The sequence below is a fragment of the Panthera pardus genome, unplaced genomic scaffold (genome assembly GCF_024362965.1).
Source record: "Panthera pardus isolate Hobbes unplaced genomic scaffold, ASM2436296v1 HiC_scaffold_11, whole genome shotgun sequence".
NCBI lineage: Eukaryota > Metazoa > Chordata > Mammalia > Carnivora > Felidae > Panthera > Panthera pardus.
This window is the reverse complement of record NW_026526666.1, coordinates 24462494-24482706: the sequence shown is the minus strand read 5'-3', so window position 1 is coordinate 24482706 and position 20213 is coordinate 24462494. Positions and strand designations below refer to the sequence as shown.

Here is a 20213-nt window from a genome sequence, read left to right as displayed (position 1 = left end):
GAGAACTTGGACAAATGACCTTACCTCTCAGGCCCTGGTGTCCCCATATTTGCACTATAAAGGTTAAATGAGTTATTATTCACAAAACACTTAGTTCCTAGCAAAGAGAAATTACCAATTGCCTGTCCGGTTAATAATAAGAAAAAAAAAGACCTGTTAGGAGGAGAGGTAAATAACAAGATAGATGTTTATGCCAGCTTATTATTAGGAATAAGTGCCAATTATGTCACTCACTGTACATTTCCCATCAATATATGTGTTTTATCATTTGTAGCACAGATTGATGAATACTGGACCCCCCAAACAACTACCATTTGGTCCAGAGTCAAACTCCACTCCTGACTGGTCATTCACCCTGCATATGTGTCTCTTGGTCTTAAGGGGGACCAGATAGACTGGGAAAAGACATATAAACACCAACTGGGGAGAAAGAAGAGAGAAAGAACATATAAGAAAGTCAATTACATGCTAATTGCTTCCTGAGTTATCACAGTTCTTACCACAATCCTGTGAAGTAAATATTACAGCCTTACTTAATCTTGAGTCCAGTAGGTCACTGCTCCTCAGTGGTAGAAACTCAGACCAGATCTAATGTCGGGGCCCAAGTTCTTTCTTCTTCTATATTTGGGGTTTCAAAATGTGTCCCTTGAAACTCTAGGGTTTGGAAAAGTGACTGTAAACTCCTTGCGAGGAGAGATTTTGTCTATCTTTGTATTAAAATAACCAAGCCTAGAACACATGCTGGGTAGTTGTTAAATGAATGCATGAATACATGAGAGAGAAGGAAGGAAGGAAGGAGGGAAAGAAAGGAGGAAGAAGGGAAGGAAGGCAGGCACATAGGACTTCCACTCTTGGCCCCCTTCAACCACAGAAATTCCACTTTCATCTGTTTCATCCTTTAAGACCATGGAGAGAACCTCATGTGAGACCAAAAAAAAAAAAAAAAAGGAAGCTACTGCTGTGCGTATCACTGCCTCCCAACCAATGCACATTTCTGACAGCAGTCATTATCTTGAATGTTACATTTGCAGCAAAGCTCGGCAAATGATTAAGCACCATTGCTCTGTTACTGTGAAAGGGTGTCCCCTCTAGGCTGAGATTAGAATCTTGTAGGAAGGAGAGATCCTTGAAACTGTGATTCAGAAACACAGAATTTCCAGCAGCTCAACAGCACTTCTAAGGCTTGTGCAGGCCTGTTCACAGGCCATCTTCCTAAAGGTGGACCCCACCATGCGATATGCCCACTCCTAGGCAGAGGGGCAAGCTCTTTGGAGGAAGGGAAGTTTCTTTTTTCTCCCCTGACCTGAACATTTGTGCTGAGGTGCCTATAGGTATGCGTCAGAGGCCACTTACAGAGGGCCAGAGGCGGTCAGAGAGAAAGGTTTGGTTGGGGCTAGGGGCCTTCCATTTATACTTTTGCCCCAGACTCCATAAATATTAGGATCACTTTATTGGACCCTTTTAACAGAAAGCGATACACGGAGTTTGGGCAGCTTTTATTCTTTTTACCCCAAAGCAGTGCTGATGTAGCACTAAGAGGATTAAAAGACTTGGTGGCTCTGTGTACTGGCACAATGTGAACAAGGTGTGGTATAAAGTGAATCCAGGTTTCCAGTGGTAGTGCACTGGTGTCCCCAGGCCCCATGCTGGCACACAGCCCCTTGGAGACTTCTGCTAATCCTTTCCTTGTTGTTGGAAGTTGGGGGAGGGGTGTGCTCTCTCACAAAATGACTGACACAGGTAGGCTTGCAGGTAAGGGTTAATTAAGCATTGACATCTATTTCATGATATTAATGTGACCTCTTTGGTCCACACAGGCTAGTGAGGCCTGAGGATATCCAAATTAGGTTGGCATTGATCCCAGCCCGGTTTGATTAGCCCAGCACCTATAGTTGAGCATGTCTGCCCATCAGAGCGGACATCGCCAAAATTCAGTCCCCTTTGAGTACTTTTGTGATTCTTTGGATGAGGTTTTCTAAGAATCTATTCTATTAAGGAGCCCCAAATCTGTAATTTCCTTCTAACGAGACCCGTTAATTTGATGACAGCATTATCAAATATAAACACCTCCCTCCTTCGGTCTGTGGGGCATTTCATAATGAGATGGATGCAGGGGACAGAGAGCTGCCGGACATATTAAAGAAGTTAGTGTCCCAGAGAGAGAAAGAACTTATTAATGATTTTAGTCCCAAAAGGAAGAGACGCACAGAAATTCTTCAGATTGAAAGAAATGGCGACGGTGAAATCAAAGCAACCCAGATGGCCTATGAACAGGCTAATTATGTGGAAGACCCAGAAGCAACACTGAAGTTTCTTCCCCAGCTGCTTATGGGGTCTGCCAGATAGCCAGGTGCTGGCAGGGTCAACACAGCTTCCACGGGTCGTCAGCAAAGTGATGTTACACATTGAAGCAAATGGTAGTAGCCCCTTAGGATGGTTCTTTATTTAACAAAAGAATATTTTACATCTTTATGGGTAAAATTCTGTGTTTATAAACCTCCATGCTAATCAATGAATACTAATTATTTTTTTCATATTTATTTATTTTTGAGAGAGAGAGAGGAGACAGAGCGTGAGTAGGGGAGAGGCAGAGAGAGAGGGAGACACAGAATCCAAAGCAGCCCCCAGGCTCTGAGCTGTCAGCACAGAGCCCGATGTGGGGTTTGAACTCACGAACCGCGAGATTATGACCTGAGCCGAAGTTGGACACTTAACTGACTGAGCCAACAGGCCCATGAATACCAATTATTACACAGATTGCTTCTGTTACTGGAAAGGCATAGTTACAGAACACAGCATATTTGTACTTGTGCACATCCATAAACATAGTGTCAGATTAAGGGAAGAAAATAATTCTACGTGCATTATTAGCTTATTGTAATTGAGAGATAAATGGCAAAATGTTGACGAATGCTGTCATTTCATGTCAAAGTTTTCTTCACCATCTTAGAAATACCAAGTCCAAAGTTTGGCTCAAACTCTGAAATAGGAGGCTGTGATTGAAAAGCCTGCTCAATCTCCAGACCTTCACCGCAGCCTTTGTGACACCCCCGGACAGACATCCAAGGGCAGGTACTGCAGCCCTTCTGGCTAATTGAGTTTGGTGATTTCAGCCATATCTGCAGAGAAGCCAGGCGCCCAGATTCAGAATGAAAAACAAGACAGAAGGCAGGGAAAGGCAATGTGGTGACTCTCTGTTTAAAACTAATGGGCTGATTTAACCCAGGCCAGGACGGTGTCCCTAAAGGCAATGGGAGCTGTTCTCTAGGGGAGACCTGCCTTAGATCCTTGGGTATTTTTATCCTACTTAAGATTTTCTTTTTTAAAAAACTGAGGAATATCCACCTTTTTTCTGGGCTTTTATTCCTGGTGATTACTAATTGCTGGGAAATGCATATGCGTGGAAAGACTAGTTAGTACCTTCCAGAAATTCAGGAATTATGCAGGTGCCACTTTTTTTTTTTAAATTAAGTTTATTTATTTATTTTAAGAGAGGCAGAGACAGTGTAAGTAGAGGAGGGGCAGGGAGAGAGAGAGACAGAGAGAGAGAGAGAGAGAGAGAGAGAGAGAGAGAGAGAGATTGAGAATCCCAAGTAGGCTTTACACCATCAGTGCAGGGACAAGTTTCACTTTTAACTATATCTCATAGGAAGAGAGAACTGTTGCTTGTGGTAACTCTATGTTCAATATCAGGGCTCAGTCCAGACACCTAGGAGAAGAAGAGATTCCTAGCTAAGTCTTGTACTTTTCTAGGCTCACACGTTGTTATGTTGCACTGTGATTTTTCTGGTGTACCTACCAGTCTCCATCGTCAGACTATGAGATCCCTGAAGCAGGAGCCAGGTAGGATGCCATTTAAGTAAAAAATGTTATTACAGGGTAAAGAACGGTCTTTTCAAGAAACAGCTCCGGGATTAAAGGACATCCACGTGAAACAGAATGAAGCTGGAACCCTGCTTTACATTATTCTAAAAAATTTAACTTGGATGGCTAAAAAACCTAGATGTAAAAGCCAAAAATATAAAAATCTTAGAAGAAAACATAGGTGTAAGTTTTGTCACCTTGCATTACATAGTTTCTTAGATATTACACAAAAAGTATAAGAAACAAAATTAAAAAGTAGATAAGTTGGACATCAGCCAAATTTTAAAAATTTTGTGTTTCAGAGGACACTATAAAGAAAGTAAAAAGGCACATAGAGAATGGGAAGAAACTATATATCTAATAAGGGACTTGTATTAGGATATATAAAGACCTTTTACAACTCAATTTAAATAAGACAACCTAATTAAAAATAAGCAAAACATGAATAGATACTTCTCCAAAGAAGATATAAACATAACAAATAAACACATGAAAAGATGTGCAACTTCATAAGCTATCAGCAAAATGCAAGTCAAAACCATAATGAGATACCATCTTCACATTGTTGGGATAGCTATCTGATCAGAATAATAGGATAGATATTAACAGATGTTGGTGAGGATGTGAAGAAATTGCCCTTCGATACATTGCTGGTGGGAGTGTGAAATGGTGCAGCCACTTTGGAAAAACAATCTGGTAGTTCCTTGAGGTTAAGCATAGTTCCCATGTGACCTAGCAATTCCACTCTTGGACATATACCCAGGAGAAATGAAAACATGTCCACGTCGTATATGAGTGTTTGTAGAAGGTTTATGAATAACAGCCAAAAAAGTGAAAGCAGTCTAAAAATTCATCGACTGATGAATGGGTAAACACTGATATATTATGCAGCCATAAAAAGAAATGAAGCATTGGTACGTGTTACAACATGGATGAACCTTGAAAACATTATGTTAAATGAGAAAAGGCAGTCACAGAGGATCACATATTATGTGGTTCCATTATGAAATATCCAGAATAGGCAAATCCATAGGCAGTAAGTAGATTAATATTTTCCCAGTGGGGGATGGGGGGAAAGGAATGCGGAGTGACTGCTGGTGGGTATGAAGTTTCTTTCTGAAAGTGAAGAAATTAATTGTGACGATTGATGGTTGCATAACTCAGTGAATATACTAAAAACTGGTGAATTGTACATGTTAAGTAGCTGAATTTTATGTTATGTGAATTATATCTTAATAAAGCTGTTATAATAAATAATCTACAATAGGCCAGCCTACACTAGGCCAGCCCTGCACCTGGCCCTGGGAAATCTTGCAACCTGTGCGCCAATAGGCAGATACAGAAGGAGCAGAGACATGACCAGGAGGGAATGAGTACCTGTCCTGTCCGCAGGTGCCCTCAGAGAGGAGGCCCCGACTTCTTGAGGGTAGCTTTTGAAGAAAGAAATGAAATTTACTCCTTGTGCGAGATAATGAAGCGCAAAACAGAACAAGGAAAAGCACACGCTAAGGCATTGTGGTGTTTTATGTATTATATTTCACTATAAATATTTTTTAAAATTCTATGCCACAAGAGAGGAAAATAAAGAGTTGGAAAGCACTTCATGGGTGTAACTGCTCTAGTACAGATGAGAAATTCAGGCTGGCAGTGTGGGGTGGGACAGCGTGGAGGGGGCACTGAGCAAAGCTCATGACTATGGACTTGGTGTATCAGCCCTTTTCGTCTGCACACAGCCCAACGAGGTCTGTTTCCTACAAGGGAAGTGATATAGAGAGGGATTAGGTAACTTGTCCCAAGTCTAAAGCTGCTAAGTGGCAGTGCTGGGATTCGAACCCAGAAAATCTGTCTCCAGAACCTGAACTCTCAGCCGCTATTTTGTTCAGTTTTACATCCCATGAGAAACCTGGCACAAGGCTTGGCTGATCCTTGGTCCTTGGAAAATGTCGATGGGATGACTCCAGCTCTCCTGCCTGTCAGGCCCAAAGAGCCTGTGCCAGGAAGCTGGTCCTGGGCAGAACAACTGCTACCACTTACCACCAGGGAAGTTGGAAATGGAGGTTCTGGTCTCCCACCTGAGGACAGCTGCCTAGCTCCTTCCTCTGTACTCCTTATAAAGTCCAGCCAGCAGATCTTACCATGCAGCGGCACCGTTCCAAATAGCTAATGTTTATTACTGTTTGATATTATATTATGATCAATATTATCAAACTAGTATTTATTAGTTCTATAATAAAACTAATAAATAATATAATAGTATTTACTAATATATATTATATATAAGTAATATAATAAACTACTATAACTATAATATTATGTATTATATATAAATAACATAATAAATTACTATAATAAAAACTAATATTTATTAAACATCTTCAATATGCAGGCATTGTGCTAATCACTTTGCATGCATTATCTCCTTTTGACCTCATACTAATGCAGAGAAGTTGATTGTTGCGAGTGTTATATTGGCTAATGGCCTGGGTTCAGGAACTAGAACGTGTGTGTTCAAATCTTAGCTCTGCCATTCACCAACAGTGGGGCTTGTACAAATTGTTTCACAGCTCAGTACCCAGTGCCTCAGTTTCCTCATCTCTAAATTGGTAAGAATACTAGTACCTACTTCCTAGGATTGTGGTGACGGGTAAAAGGAGTACAGGAGGCAGTGTTTGGAATAGGACCTGACATGTACTGACAGCTTTAAGTGTTAGTTGTTATCAGCAGTCTCCCTTCTACTTCTGTTTACAACTGAGAAAACAGGTTTGGATTATTAAGTACCTTCCACAAGGAGACAGAGCTGAGAGGAGAGAACCAGGATTCAAACACAGGGATTTTGATTCCAGAATTGGCATTCTAAGCCAGTACATCGTACCACCTCTCTGCAAGATTCAGTTCACCTGGTATATATTCTCTGTGAAGCATCCTTTGTCTTCCCCAGATGGATTCAAGGATGCCTCCATTGGGATTTCCATAACTGTTTGTTCAACATTTTATTAGAAGTATATAATACCGTGTCTTCCTAGTGTTTTCTCATTACTCTACACGGTGGCTAGTATCTACTGATTCTTAATAAATATATGTTGTTCTCAACTCTATTGCTAAATATATTGATAGACCATTCCCTCCTCCCTAACCCCACTATTGCTGCCTTATTAGTTTAAGTTCTTGAACTTTCTTGCTTGAGTGAATGTTGGCAACACCTAATTAGACTCTGTGCTACCATATCCCTCACCATACTCTGTGGTATGAGATATTTTTAGTAGGACTCTGTTCTGTGCAACTAAAAGAATATCCAGTTTCCCATCTGACAAAATTGATCCAAAACTTAAATGTATATACATTTAGGACGAATAATTTCATGATAATTTGGGCATCCCTGATACCTGAAAGTTTTTAATAATTATTATTTGATAAATATGGAACTGCCTCTACTATTTAAAGTGTAGTGATTAAGAGTGTTGATTTCTAAACACCTCTTGGCTAAATGTAAAAATGGTTGATTTAATAGTAATATGCCAAGTATGGTTTTCTTTACAGTACCAGGCAAGCCATCTAAAAATTTTAACTGCCTGACAAATTCCAGGTGGGTCTGTTTATGATCATGAACATCTTCTTTAAGGAAGGTATCTTCTAAACTCTGAAATTGACAGTCATTCATTCATTAAAACATTGCTTGATGCAGAAATTAATAAACTTCCTCTCCTAAGTAAATAAATCTTTTATAATGCATGAAGATTAAGAGTACTTCATTTCTCATTTTGCCTCAGCATGGAACTTGTAGGCTAAATTTTATTAACTGCTCAATTACACAATCTGGTTAGGGGCCAGGCAGCTTCAGAATTTTCTATTTGTTATGATTCTTTCAGATTTTTTTTCTATCCTGTGGGTTGCATCTTATTCAAGATTTGGCTTCTGAAATCGTAGTGTTTTGGTTTTCAACACCTTGATGACTAATGAAGTTAGGCACCATTTTATACATGTATTTGCCATTGGGATATCCTCTTTCTGTGTAGTGTCTATTCATGTCTTTTACCCATTTGCTCTGTTGGTGGTCTTTTCTTATGGATTTGTGGGAGTTGTTTTTATGTTTTGTACATGAGTCCTTTGTCAGTTACATGTATTGCAAATGTATTTTCTCACTCTGTGATTTGTTCATTCTCTTAATGATCTTTTGACGAAAAGAAACTTCTGATTTTAATGTAGTTCTTATCAGCTTTTCCTTCGTGGGTAGTGTTTTTGTTTCTGGTTATGAAATGTTTGCAGTATACAAGGTGAAGTTATTGTACACAAAGAAGGGAAAGAAGATATGAGCTAAGGAGGACACAGGGCTGACTTTAAGCACGATGGGTTTTAGGGTTTGTATTTGAAAACCCACTGTCCAATAAACACTCCGATATATACATTTGAGATTCAGAGAAGTGGGGGTGGCACACATAGATTTTGGAGGCTCTGATCTTTTCCCTCCTCTCTTTCATGTAGATGCTTTATCTACATTTTGCTTTGCTAGGTCCTTGGACTCCTATACTGCAATGTTTTTTTTTTTAATTTTTTTTAATGTTTATTTATTTTTTACAGAGAGACATAGAACATGAGTGAGTGAGGGGCATAGAGAGAGGGAGACACAGAATCTGAAGCAGGCTCCAGGCTCCGAGCTGTCAGCACAGAGCCTGACACGGGGCTCGAACTCACAGAATGCGAGATCATGACCTGAGCCGAAGTCAGACGCTCAACTGACTGAGCCACCCAGGCGCCCGTATACTGCTATCTTCAGTGGAAAAGAATATGAAACTACCACATTCTTGTCTTTAGGAAACTTTCAAAGGTTTTATATAAAGGGTTAGCTCAGAATCGTATTACGGTAGAAGGCATTGTCATTGGCCATAACTGTTGGCAGGACTTTGCAGTCTGATAAAAATTACTCATACCATAGTCTCAGAAGAAAAAATGAACTTTCATTATTAAATGTTCCATGCCCCCACTGCAGCCATGTACGTTGGTGAAGCCCCATCGAAACATCACAGCCTATAAGAAGGAGGAGCAAGATGCAGTCTCCCAAATATTGCAAAACAGAAATGGAATATTTAAAAATTCATGATTAACTTCCCATAGTCCTGTGCCAAATCCCTAAGCTCTCCCTCCCCCTTCCACTCAAAAGAGGTTCTTTTAAAAGAGACTAAATAAGAAGTTTTGAGTTTCTTACCTAAAGACATAAATTGAATTGAAAGGTTCTTATCTTACACTCAGGTTCTTACAACTCCATGAAAAATATGCAGATGGAACCTTTTCAGTAATCTTAAATCGCTATGCACACGTGTGTGTGTGTGTGTGTGTGTTTGGTGTTTTATCTTGGCTCAAATACCTAGATCCATGCAGATGGATACCACTGAAGGCCAGGAAAGATGAAGAAACCAGCACTATTGATAGGGAGGTAGATCTTATTTTCAATAGAAACACATAAAAAATATATTGGGAAGCAAGGAGGTCTTCACCCATATGTTGACTAATGCAAGTCTTTAAAAACTGCCAGCAGTATATACACATGAATTTATCAATGGTAGTGGAATAAAGAAGTCATGGAAGTAGAAAGACAAAGGAGTACACAGAAGGCTGTTGGCGTTTGCAGAACACAGCATATGGAAAAGCACTATATAAATTCTATAAATAAATACCTGCAGATACATAAATCAATATGACTCACTACTATACACTATTTACCATTGGCAAAATGACTTGGCTTGCTTATGGCACAGCAGTTTATAGTGCACATTAGGAGAACGGTAAGTATGAAAACAATGATAGCCAATATCAGTTGATAAATGCTCTGCATCAGTTGATGAAAGGCTAACACAAAGGGACAATCAGCTGTGCATGTTTCCAACCCAAATGTGACTATTCAATTTAAAGATGTCATCTGTAATTTTAAGAATTTAAGCAGAAAATCTATATTAATAAATGAGGTACCATATTAATTAATGTTACCATATTAATTAATAAAAGCGAGAGCTAGACTACATGAACCTTACAGAATCATTAAGGATCTGGTCCAAATTTTCACTCTGCAGGCTGTTTGCTGAATTGTGTGCATCTGTGGGTAAGAGGAAAAGTTACAGCTCTGGGTAGATAATAGTGTGTCTAATGGCTTTCCTGTTAATTGAATTAACTTCATAGGACAGAAGTAAATCAGATCCTGCCAGGTAATAAGCTCCTTTCTAAGGGCAGTATCTTAACCCTTTCAGACAACAGTTAGTGCTTGATTTCTTTAGGCCATTTACTGGTATCCTAAGACCACCCAAAGTGAATAATGTATCTCCAAATATCCATATTGGAGAAAAATAAAGGATACTCGCTTGGCAAAGTGAAGTGGGAGAGAGAGCACTGTCTGAAAATCTAGTTGGCTGAGCTTCATTTCTAAATATGATACCAACTAAACATATCAATTTATGTAAGTCACTTGTCTGCTTTGTCTTTAAATTTCCTCTTTTAAAAAAAATAAATACTTCTTTATACAGCTTAAAGAATTGAGAAAGTAAAATTAGACACTTATACATTTAAGGAGATAATAATATATATAATTAATAATATATATAAATATATATACAATGAGATAATTTTATATATTTTAAAATTTTATTCCTGGGTCTTTCATTTTTCTCAGAATTGATTATTCTACTTTTTGTAACGTTTATTTATCTTTTAGAGAGAGAGAGAGAGTGAGGGGGAAACAGAGAGAGAGGGAGACACAGAATCAGAAGCAGGCTCCAGGCTCTGAGCTGTCAGCCCAGAAGCTGAGACGGGGCTTGAACTCACGAACTGTGAGATCATGACCTGAGCTGAAGTCAGATTCCCAACCAACTGAGCCACCCAGGCACCCCTCTACTTTTTTTTTTTTTTAGTCTTGATCTTCCAACTGCATGGGATATCTTTTTCTAGATTGCTACAGATGATGAATGTTAGCTTAGGAAGTCACACTACCAGTCACTACTATGACAGTCTGATTTTGAGTCTAGCAAATATCGATTTTTGTTAGTAGACTTTTATTTCTTTAAACTGTATTTGAAATGTTTATGTCCATAAATAACAGCAGCAAGAATTATGATTATATGTAACTTATTAAATTCAACACCATTATCTTCTCCATTTTACAGATAAGGAAATTGAGGTTAATCTCCTATGCTTCTAGTCCACAGTTCCTATGTATTTTGGGCATTGTCTTCTATTACCCTTCTTTGATTTAGTAATTTGAATAACTCAGGCTATTTTCAACCTTAGGGCCTTTGCACCAGTGGTTTCTACTTCTAGAACATGAACGCATTCTTTTTTATTTTTTTTAAGTTTATTTATTTATTTTGAGAGAGAGGGAGAGAGAGAGAGAGAGAGAGGAAGCTAGGGAGGGGCAGAGAGGTGAGACAAACTCTCAAGCAGGCTCCACACCATCAATGCAGAGCCCGTTATGGGGCTCGAACTCACAAACCGTAAGATCATGACCTGAGCCGAGGTCAAGAGTCAGCCGCTTAACCGACTGTGCCACCAGGGCACCCCCCTGAACAATTCTTCTCTGTTCTTCCTGTGGCTAGCTCCTTCCCATCTATTAGGAGTTCTCTGACCCGCTTTATGAAGAGTAAGTGCATGCCCACTTTGTCTCTACCCCAGGCCGTAGCTGTCATTGCCACGCACCTACCACAATTTGCAGTGTATTTATTTACTTGCTTTTTTCTATTCTCCACTAAGATATAAGCTCAGTAAAGAAGGAATCATGTCTGTCTTGTTCATAGTAGAAACAGCATGAACTAGCAAGTGCTTGGCATAAGGGAAGTATGGAATGTTTTTTGAATACATACATTAACAAAATGCTGATTCTGATTCCCTGAGGGATTCTAAGGTGATTCAAACCTCTCTCTCTCTGCTTTACATCCCACATGTTCCTTTTGTTCTGGCTAATTCCAAGCTTTCACAGTTTTCTAGACATTCCAGACTTTACATACCTCTGTGCTTTCCTTTTCCTTGTTTCCTATTTAGAAAAGTCTTTTATGGAGCTAAAAACTTGGCTTAACTTATTATCTTGTCAAAGGGGTAGGTTTTCGATGTCCCTTCTCTCAATACTGTTTTCTGAGCACCGACTACACTTTCTGTAACAACTGTTACATGCCCATTTCCTCTGTAGGTTTTAAGTGGCTGGCATTTAGGGAACCTTCGTCATTTCAGTTCCCACCCTCAGCCCTTAGTCCAGTGCCTGGTACATCGTAGTTATTTGATAAATATTGGTTAAATGAATGAATGGCTGGATGAACAAAAGAGAAAACAGAGGGCATATTAGACATCACCAACATACTCAGAAACATACCTAATTAGCTATGTGACCCGTAACATGTTCCTTAGACTCCTTAAGCATCCATGTCCTCATTTGTTAAATAAGAAAAAAAACACAATAGAACCTACCTTTGATCATTTTAAAATTCAAATAAGATAACATATGTTGTATTAATGAGGGTTCTTTAGAGAAACAAAGCCAATACAGGGTGTGTGTGTGTGTGTGTGTGTATAAAGAGATTTACTTTAAGGAATTGGCTTAAGTGATTGTGGAGGCTTAATGAGTCCAAAATCTGATAGAAGAGACTGGCCAGCTGGAGATTCAGGAATTATAGTTCAAATCCAAAGACAGTTTGCTATAAAACCAGGAAGAGTTGATATTGCAAAGGATGTCCAAAGCCCAAACACTGGATGATTCCCTCTTGCTGGGGAGGTGGGGTGGAACCAACCTTTTGTTTATTTGGGCCTTCAACTGCTTGAATGAAGCCCACCTACATTACGGAGAGCAATCTGCTTAGCTCAGAGTCTACCAATTTAAATGTTGTAAACCTCATCCAAAAACACCTCATAGAAACATCCAGAATAATGCTTGACCAAGTATCTGGGTACTGGGTACCAGCCAAGATAAAATTAACTATCACATATTTAGATCATTTAGTACAATTTCTTAGATATAGGAAACACTCAGAATCAGTCTCCTTAGTCTAATCCTATGTCTTCACTCATGTCTGAAGGTCTGGTGTCATGAGAACATGTGTGTCAGGGCCAAGGGCTTGAGGTCTCTTGCTGGATGGGATGACATGACTTTCATTCTTCCTCTGCTCTGGAGTCTCTCTGCAATTGTCTACATGTCTTATAAACAGTCTATATAAATTACACATCTTATAAACAGCATGGATAAGACATACTTCTTGGTGTACAGTAGAAAGGGGACAGAACAGAAATGTGTATGGGGAACATACCGGTGTAAAATCATACATCGCCATGGCCTAGCTCAAAGGCCTGGTCATGTGCAGTCCCCCAAAGCGGTTCAAGAAAAGAGCTATAGTGCCACGTTCATTCTTTCTCAGAGGAGGAGGCTAAAGTCATAAAATACTTTTTTCTTTAATCTCTATTAAGGGAATTTCTGCCTGGCAGTCAGTGTCTTGAAGAGGACTCAGGCATATATGCATGGAATGGACTTTCATAAAACTCCCAGAGCAAAAAGCTCTCATCAGATTGAGGTGGGGGTAATACATTACGATGGCATCCACATAGCCCCAGTAAATTTATTTCCTGGACAAGTTGAACCCTTCACTAAGCTGTGACCAAGTCCAAAAGGTAAGATGGCCCCACCATGACAGGACCATAAAAGGGAGTCCATTGATATAAGTCTTTAATATTTCACATCCAACTAAGGGATACTATTAAGTGACACTGATTTTTGTTACAGTGAAGATGCTAGGTTGCCATTTCTCATTTATCTCTGCCCATGAACCACTGCAAGAACCCTGACCTGTGCCCAGTGAAAGATGCCTTTTGGCAGAGTGGAATTAAACTCAGTAGGAAAACCTGGATCAAGAGGACTGGAAATGAAACACTTAAATAACTGTATTGTCATTACCCTCATTAGCTTTGAACTAGCATTATATACACACTTGGATGGAATTCACTGTAGGATTAATCAAAAACTTCACCTCAAAATCTAAATAGTTGACATGATGTTGTACTTGCAAATGAGGCAGCAAAAGACCATGTTGTTTAAGATGCTTTATGATATTTTATTTGATATTACTCAATCATGTAGATTTTGTGGTAAATGTGCATTTCTAAAAGTGCATAATCAAACATTTATTTTTCTAGGTCTTACATTTTCCATAGAAATATACCACAGATTGTTACTTAAAGATATGTTACTTATGGATTCATATTGAAATATACCACAAAAAAGAGATAAATGAATTTATATGATGCTATTTGTTGATTATGAAAATAGAGAAATACAAAAATTTTGGCAATAACAGAAAATATATATTTCTTTTTATTTGATTACCTTTTAAAAAATTAAACACTAAAATAGAGAGTAGTCAAATAGGCTTTGCCCACTTAATATATATTACCAATACTATATTTTTCACTCTTGAATAATGAAGCACATGGCCCACTGCTGTATAATTTGGTCTTTGTTCAAACATTAATTGCTATAATCATGAAGGCTACTATTAGAAGCAGACAGAGCAGATCTGTGCACAGCAAAAGAGTAGCTTTAACCAGAATTCCATCCTAATATCTTGTTTTGTTAGGAACATAGTTTAAATATTTAAAGAAGAATATCATGTTGATTCATTGGTAGAGTTTGAACACCCACCTCAGGCTTGAATGGTGACTAGCAGAGTGATTTGAATGATTACTAAATACTATCACTTTGAGGTTCTAGCCCCCCACAAAGAAGCTATTTTTAACAAAGGGGACTTAAAAAAGTTTTGCAAATCCTCTTTGGCTTTCTTCTCCTGCCACGGTAAATAATCATTTGACTTTCTTCATTTGTGCTTTATGGAGCTAATTACATTTGCTTAGAAACAGGGTTAAAATTAAATGTAATTTTTAATTATAAAATGTTTCCTTGGAAACATTTTCTTGTAAGTTAAATGGTACTTTGTTCTAAAATACTTAATTTCACTTACAATTAGAAATCAAAGACAGAGCACAGCACCAGGCTATTTGGAAATACTGCATTAATTGCCACAAAAAAGTTACTATTTTTCAAAATGGACAACTGATGGTGAATGTCCAATTAACTGCTATGCAGTTATTTAGCAAGTATTCTCACAGGAGAATTATTCCATTTTATGGCCATTAATTGCATGGCCACTGGCAGTAGACATTTTTCAAAATTTGGAAATTTATTTAGAAATTACATTATTCACTCAGAAATTTTTTTTTTGAAATTATGTACTTGTTTCAATTTAGAAAGAGCTGAACATAATGATCACAGTTAAAAAGATCAGCATACTAGGTGACCTCAAAGTTCCCAGCAACTGTTTCACAAATCACCTTAACACACCAGATTATTCACAGCTAAGGGCAAGCCTCTCTTTGGTTCATAAGGTGTTGTCCTGGAAACCATTTTGATGCAGTCGATAATAGGGCAGACGCTGAGACACAGGGTACAGCCCGTACAGGAGTCAGTAATGGTGGGCAGGTGGGTTTCAGGATCAAACTGTATAGCCTGCAAATGGAAATAAAGAGTATTGCTGTCACTGACCAAAAAGGTCAAGAACGCCCCCCTTTTGGCATCAACGTTTTTCTCCACCGCAGTAGAGCGGAGCTTGGAGACAACGACGCCCAGCACTGCGTGCAACTATAGCAACAGTTGAGGTGCCAGAGGGAAAACAACAACAACAACAACAACAACAACAACAACAGCAACGGCACAATAGAAAAGAAATCCTTTTAAATTAGAAATACATTGTTTAAAATTCCTTGGAGACATTTTTCTTGTGTTGCGTGAGGGAACTATTTCATACCAGTAAGTCTCTAGTTTCCTTTGTTCTGAGCAGAGCTCGGGTCCTTCCAGTCCTATCAGGATGGGGTGTCTGCTACCTGAGGACGGTGGGGTGCTTTCTCTCCTCATGCTCCTCGCTCTCGACAGGGAAAAACGGTCACTGTCAGATGGAGCAATGAATGTATTTGTTTGGATTTCAAATTATGCATGTAGTTTTTAGAAGAAAATAGGAGTTAAAAAAAAAAGTTAGCTTAAGAGCCAGTTTTGAGGTTTGAGGATTTCCAAGTAAACAATTCCTTGATTCTGACTTTTGTCCTGTTTCATATAAAACGTGTTATCATCCAATTCAAAATAACTTTTTTTTGTTAAAAAAAAAATTTCCTTCCCCCAATTGAAGCTACTTGTAACTGTAATTATTTCCTCTTTTATGCACATAAAAGACAAATGGTTTCATTAGAGTAAATTATGTCAGACTGCTTAATATAAAAAAAAAAGGCTGATCTTTAAGGAAACAACCATATTATATCTGAAGAAGTGACAAACCATAAGAAACTTTGTTCACATAAATTGTTGTCATTTTTAAAAATAAAACAACATCTTGGATGACTGTGTGAATGAGTAAAAACTATTTCTCCTCCTTATGTACCCTTTTATAAATAGAAACTCAAGAAGCAATTGAAAATAAAATAATGCTTATCTTAAAATTTTCATACTTAAAAATTTGCAGACATAAAACTTTATAATCAGTTGAAGACTTTTTCTGTTTTTTTTTTAAAATCTTCTTGAGACAGAAGAGTCAAAGGAGTACTTAAAAAACTTTTTAAAGCAAAACTGTGATTTTTTGCTCATTAATAAGGGGTTGGGGGGGGGGTTGGTTTTATTTTTGACATTGGACCAAGGCTAGAATTTTACGGTAGGAGTCATAACTTCTTTTCTTTTTAAATTTTTTTAAAGTTCATTTATTTTTTTTTGAGAGAGAGACACAGACAGAGAGAGAAAGAGAGAGAGAGAGAGAGAGAGACAGAGAGAGCATGAACAGGGGAGGGGCAGAGAGAGAGGGAGAGAGAGAGAATCCCAAGCAGGCCCTGCACTATCAGCATTGAGCCCAACTTGGGGCTCAAACCCACTAACCGTGAAATAGTGACCTGAGCTGAAATCAAGAGTCAGACACTTACCTAAGCCACCCACGTGCCCCTGTAACTTCTAAGAATGGAGATACTAGAGAACTGCTATGATTTTGGTGACAGGACTTATTAACTCATCTCTGATTGGTTAATTAGAGGAAAGCCAAGATGAAAGTCAGTGTGATAGGATTAGCATTTCCAAAATAACTGTTAGAGACACCTTTCAGCTATATTAAAAAAAGTGATATGTTGAGTAAAAATTTGGCATAGAGCTAATGTCAAATTAAAGAGGAAGATTTTTTAAAAATTTCAATATGTCTGTTATATCTCTTAATTAGGTGGTCAGAAGAATATGCACAATCCCACCACGAGCAACATGGGATCTTCCTCCAGGCTGAGAAGTTTAATAAACTTCAATTTTTAAAAATAGTCCATTTTATCTATCTTCAAAATTCCATTAATCATCTTTAAATGTATTATTTTACTTTACTTCTTCATAGCTTGAAAAGCGTAATTAAAACAATATTATTCTGTAGTTGTGAGACTGAAGACAGCTGAATCCCTACTTTTCCTGTGTCACCCCCTGGCAGCTTCTCAGATGAAGGGTGAGGAACTGGGGTGAATCCATGGCTACCGCATGTGATAAGAATACAACTTGCTGGCTTCTCCAGCCACAAAGGAATTCCCAGTCCCAACGCCTGGCCTGATGGGAAAGTGCTCTTTCTTTCTTACGGTAGTAGAAGCCCAGTCAATACTGGACAGAAGAGAATTCTCTTTTGGTAGAAAGAATCAAGTCCTTTCAGGGTGATGGCAATAAATGGTAATTCCTTTCCCTTCCCTCTGTATTAAAGCACAATGCTTCCTAATGTGCGTGATTGTGTGGATTTCTCTTTGGGTTGGATTTTTCCATCCAGTTTTATGGGTAATAAAATATTTAAAAAAAAACACTGTACATTGAATGGTGGCACAGTTAGTATAAGTTATGGCTTTCCTTTGAAAAAAATTACTATGCCCAGAGGGCGAGGGGACAGACATACCATTGCTGAGGAACAGTATCGGGCACGTCTGGTCTGAATTGCACACCTAGCAACAGAAGATGCTTTCCGCTAAAAAACCAGAAGAAACATGCCTCACAGCATCCTAATTACAGTAGAATTCTTACCTGGTAGCCAGAGTCATTACAGGTCATGTAGCATTTGCCACAGTTGATACACATTTCTTCATCGATCATGGCCACAACTTGCTCGAGGTGGCTCAGTTCCCCAAAAGTTCCAAGGTACTGCAGTGCTTTTCCAATTACATCCTAAAACATAGGCACTGAATTACTTACAGTGTTTATTGTAAAACATTGCCATGTAATAATTACTATCAGTCCAGAGTTCTCTGTTGTTGGGTTTTTTTAATGTTTATTTTATTTTTGAGAGAGACAGAACATGAGCAGGGGAGACGCAGAGAGAGAGGGAGACACAGAATCTGAAGCAGGCTCCAGGCTCTGAGCTGTCAGCACAGAGCCCGACACAGGGCTCGAACTCACAAACCGTGAGATCATGACCTGAGCCAAGATCAGATGCTTAACCAACGGAGCCACCAGATACCCCAGTTTTTTTTTTTTTTTAATATATAATGTTGCATTATGTAACTTAGGAGGCTTTCAGTAGTATAGTTCTTGTAGTTAATGCTTTTCATAATGGTAGCTTAAAAATTTTTGTCTTCTGAAAGATAGACAAAATGTGTGTGTGTGTGTGTGTGTGTGTGTGTGTGTGTGTGTGTGTGTGTATCCAGCTTAGAAACACAAGACCTAATTGGCTGCTTTCCATAGGATTTCTACCAGATGATCTAAAACAGTGTTTCTGCGGACAGAAGAAATGACACCCTTTTCAGTGTTTGTAGCTTACCTTTTTCCAATTTTGAACTTTGAAGGATGCAGAAGTAATAAAAAGCGCAACAGGGTAACACACTTAAACTAGAAAACTTTAGATTGGTAGGAATGAGGGGAATAAAAATGTGAATGCTATGCATTTGTATCACTGCATTTGGATTCCAGATTTTCATTTAGAAAAGTGCTTTGATAGCATACCCACCTGTCATGTCTTGAAGAGTATATTTCATTATTTAAAAATTCTAATTTATGTTAATTAATTAGATGCATCTAATAGCTAAATAAGATGCTGCTCTTTTACTTTTAAAGAACTAGGATTTTCTTCATTCACCGCTGACGATTTTTCATGTGGTTACACATTGCTTTGTTCTTCATATTAATTGGAAGTGTGCTTAATATGTGAAGCACAGAAGATGTTTCATCAACAATAAGAAATACTTTCTTTCATAAAACAAAAACAGAAGGATGTAACAATGTTTGTCAAATTAGTATGCTGTTAACATTTTCTGCTTTTGTCTTTAACTTTTTACCAAGAGAATATTTTGTTCGAATTCAAGGTCCACATTCAAGGAGGTCTGACTCTTAAAGCAATCTTCCTATATTCTCTTTGGCATTTTATTTTCTGTTCTTCTCTTTATGACCCTGGTTACCCTCATTTTACTTTTTTCTCCATTTCAAGCTCTAAATGACAATATGCACATGACTTGGAGTTTTCAAACCGAAACAAGGTTTACATTATAATATGTACTTCATTTGTTCATCTCTCTAGGAGTAAGATGATAGAAAATTTACAAGACTCTTCACTATTTTCTTTTCAATGTGTTGAAGATATAATTTCAACTGTACTGCAGTCTGTCTGTAGGTGGGCACTTGATGTCCAAATCAATATCTCTATTCAGAATCACTCTCACAAACTCAAGATCTACATTTGTCAGCTTCACGACAGGCATTGTTACTAGAAATTGGTAACACAGATTCTCCACTCACTAAACTTATCATCAACACTGCAAAACTGGGTCTTCCTTCTGACTTCCTTCATTTAAAAAAAACAATTTTTTTAATGTTTATTTTTGACAGAGAAAGAGAGACAGAGCATGAGTGGGGGAGGGGCAGAGAGAGAGGGAGACACAGAATCTGAAGCAGGCTCCAGGCTCTGAGCTGTCAGCACAGAGCCCGACGTGGCGCTCGAACTCACAAACCGTGAGATCATGACCTGGGCCGAAGTCGGACACTCAACCAACTGAGCCATATAGGCGCCCCGTGACTTCCTTCATTTTGTCAACAGTGGTAGGATTTTCCCAATCACGGAGGCTTGAAATTTGAGGGTGCGATCTACTCCAACTTCTCCTTCCTCCAGCATCTCATCTGTGGTCAAGTCTTGTGAGTTCTGGATCTGCAATATCTTTTGAATCTTCTTTCCAAGTCGGCTACAATCTGGAACCATTGCTCATTAGTTTCCTGTTACCTCTAATGCAGTTAAGAGCCTATGTGATGAGTCTCATGCTCATAGTCTTCCGTTGCCATTCCACCCTATGCAATGTTGTCATCTTAATCC

The 20213-nt window shown here is 38.5% G+C and overlaps 1 protein-coding gene across 1 annotated transcript in view; it reads right to left on the bottom strand.

Moving 5' to 3' along the window:
- Window positions 1–13907: 13907 nt before the first annotated feature.
- The window catches only part of DPYD (dihydropyrimidine dehydrogenase), an 850732-nt gene continuing 844426 nt past the window's right edge, over window positions 13908–20213 (bottom strand). The window contains exons 22-23 of the mRNA XM_019457587.2: window positions 17942–18082; window positions 13908–15379 (exon numbers count right to left, since the gene is read on the bottom strand). Coding sequence (XP_019313132.1) covers window positions 15206–15379; window positions 17942–18082 — 315 coding nt within the window. The 3' untranslated portion in view covers window positions 13908–15205. The remainder of the gene's footprint in view (window positions 15380–17941; window positions 18083–20213) is intronic.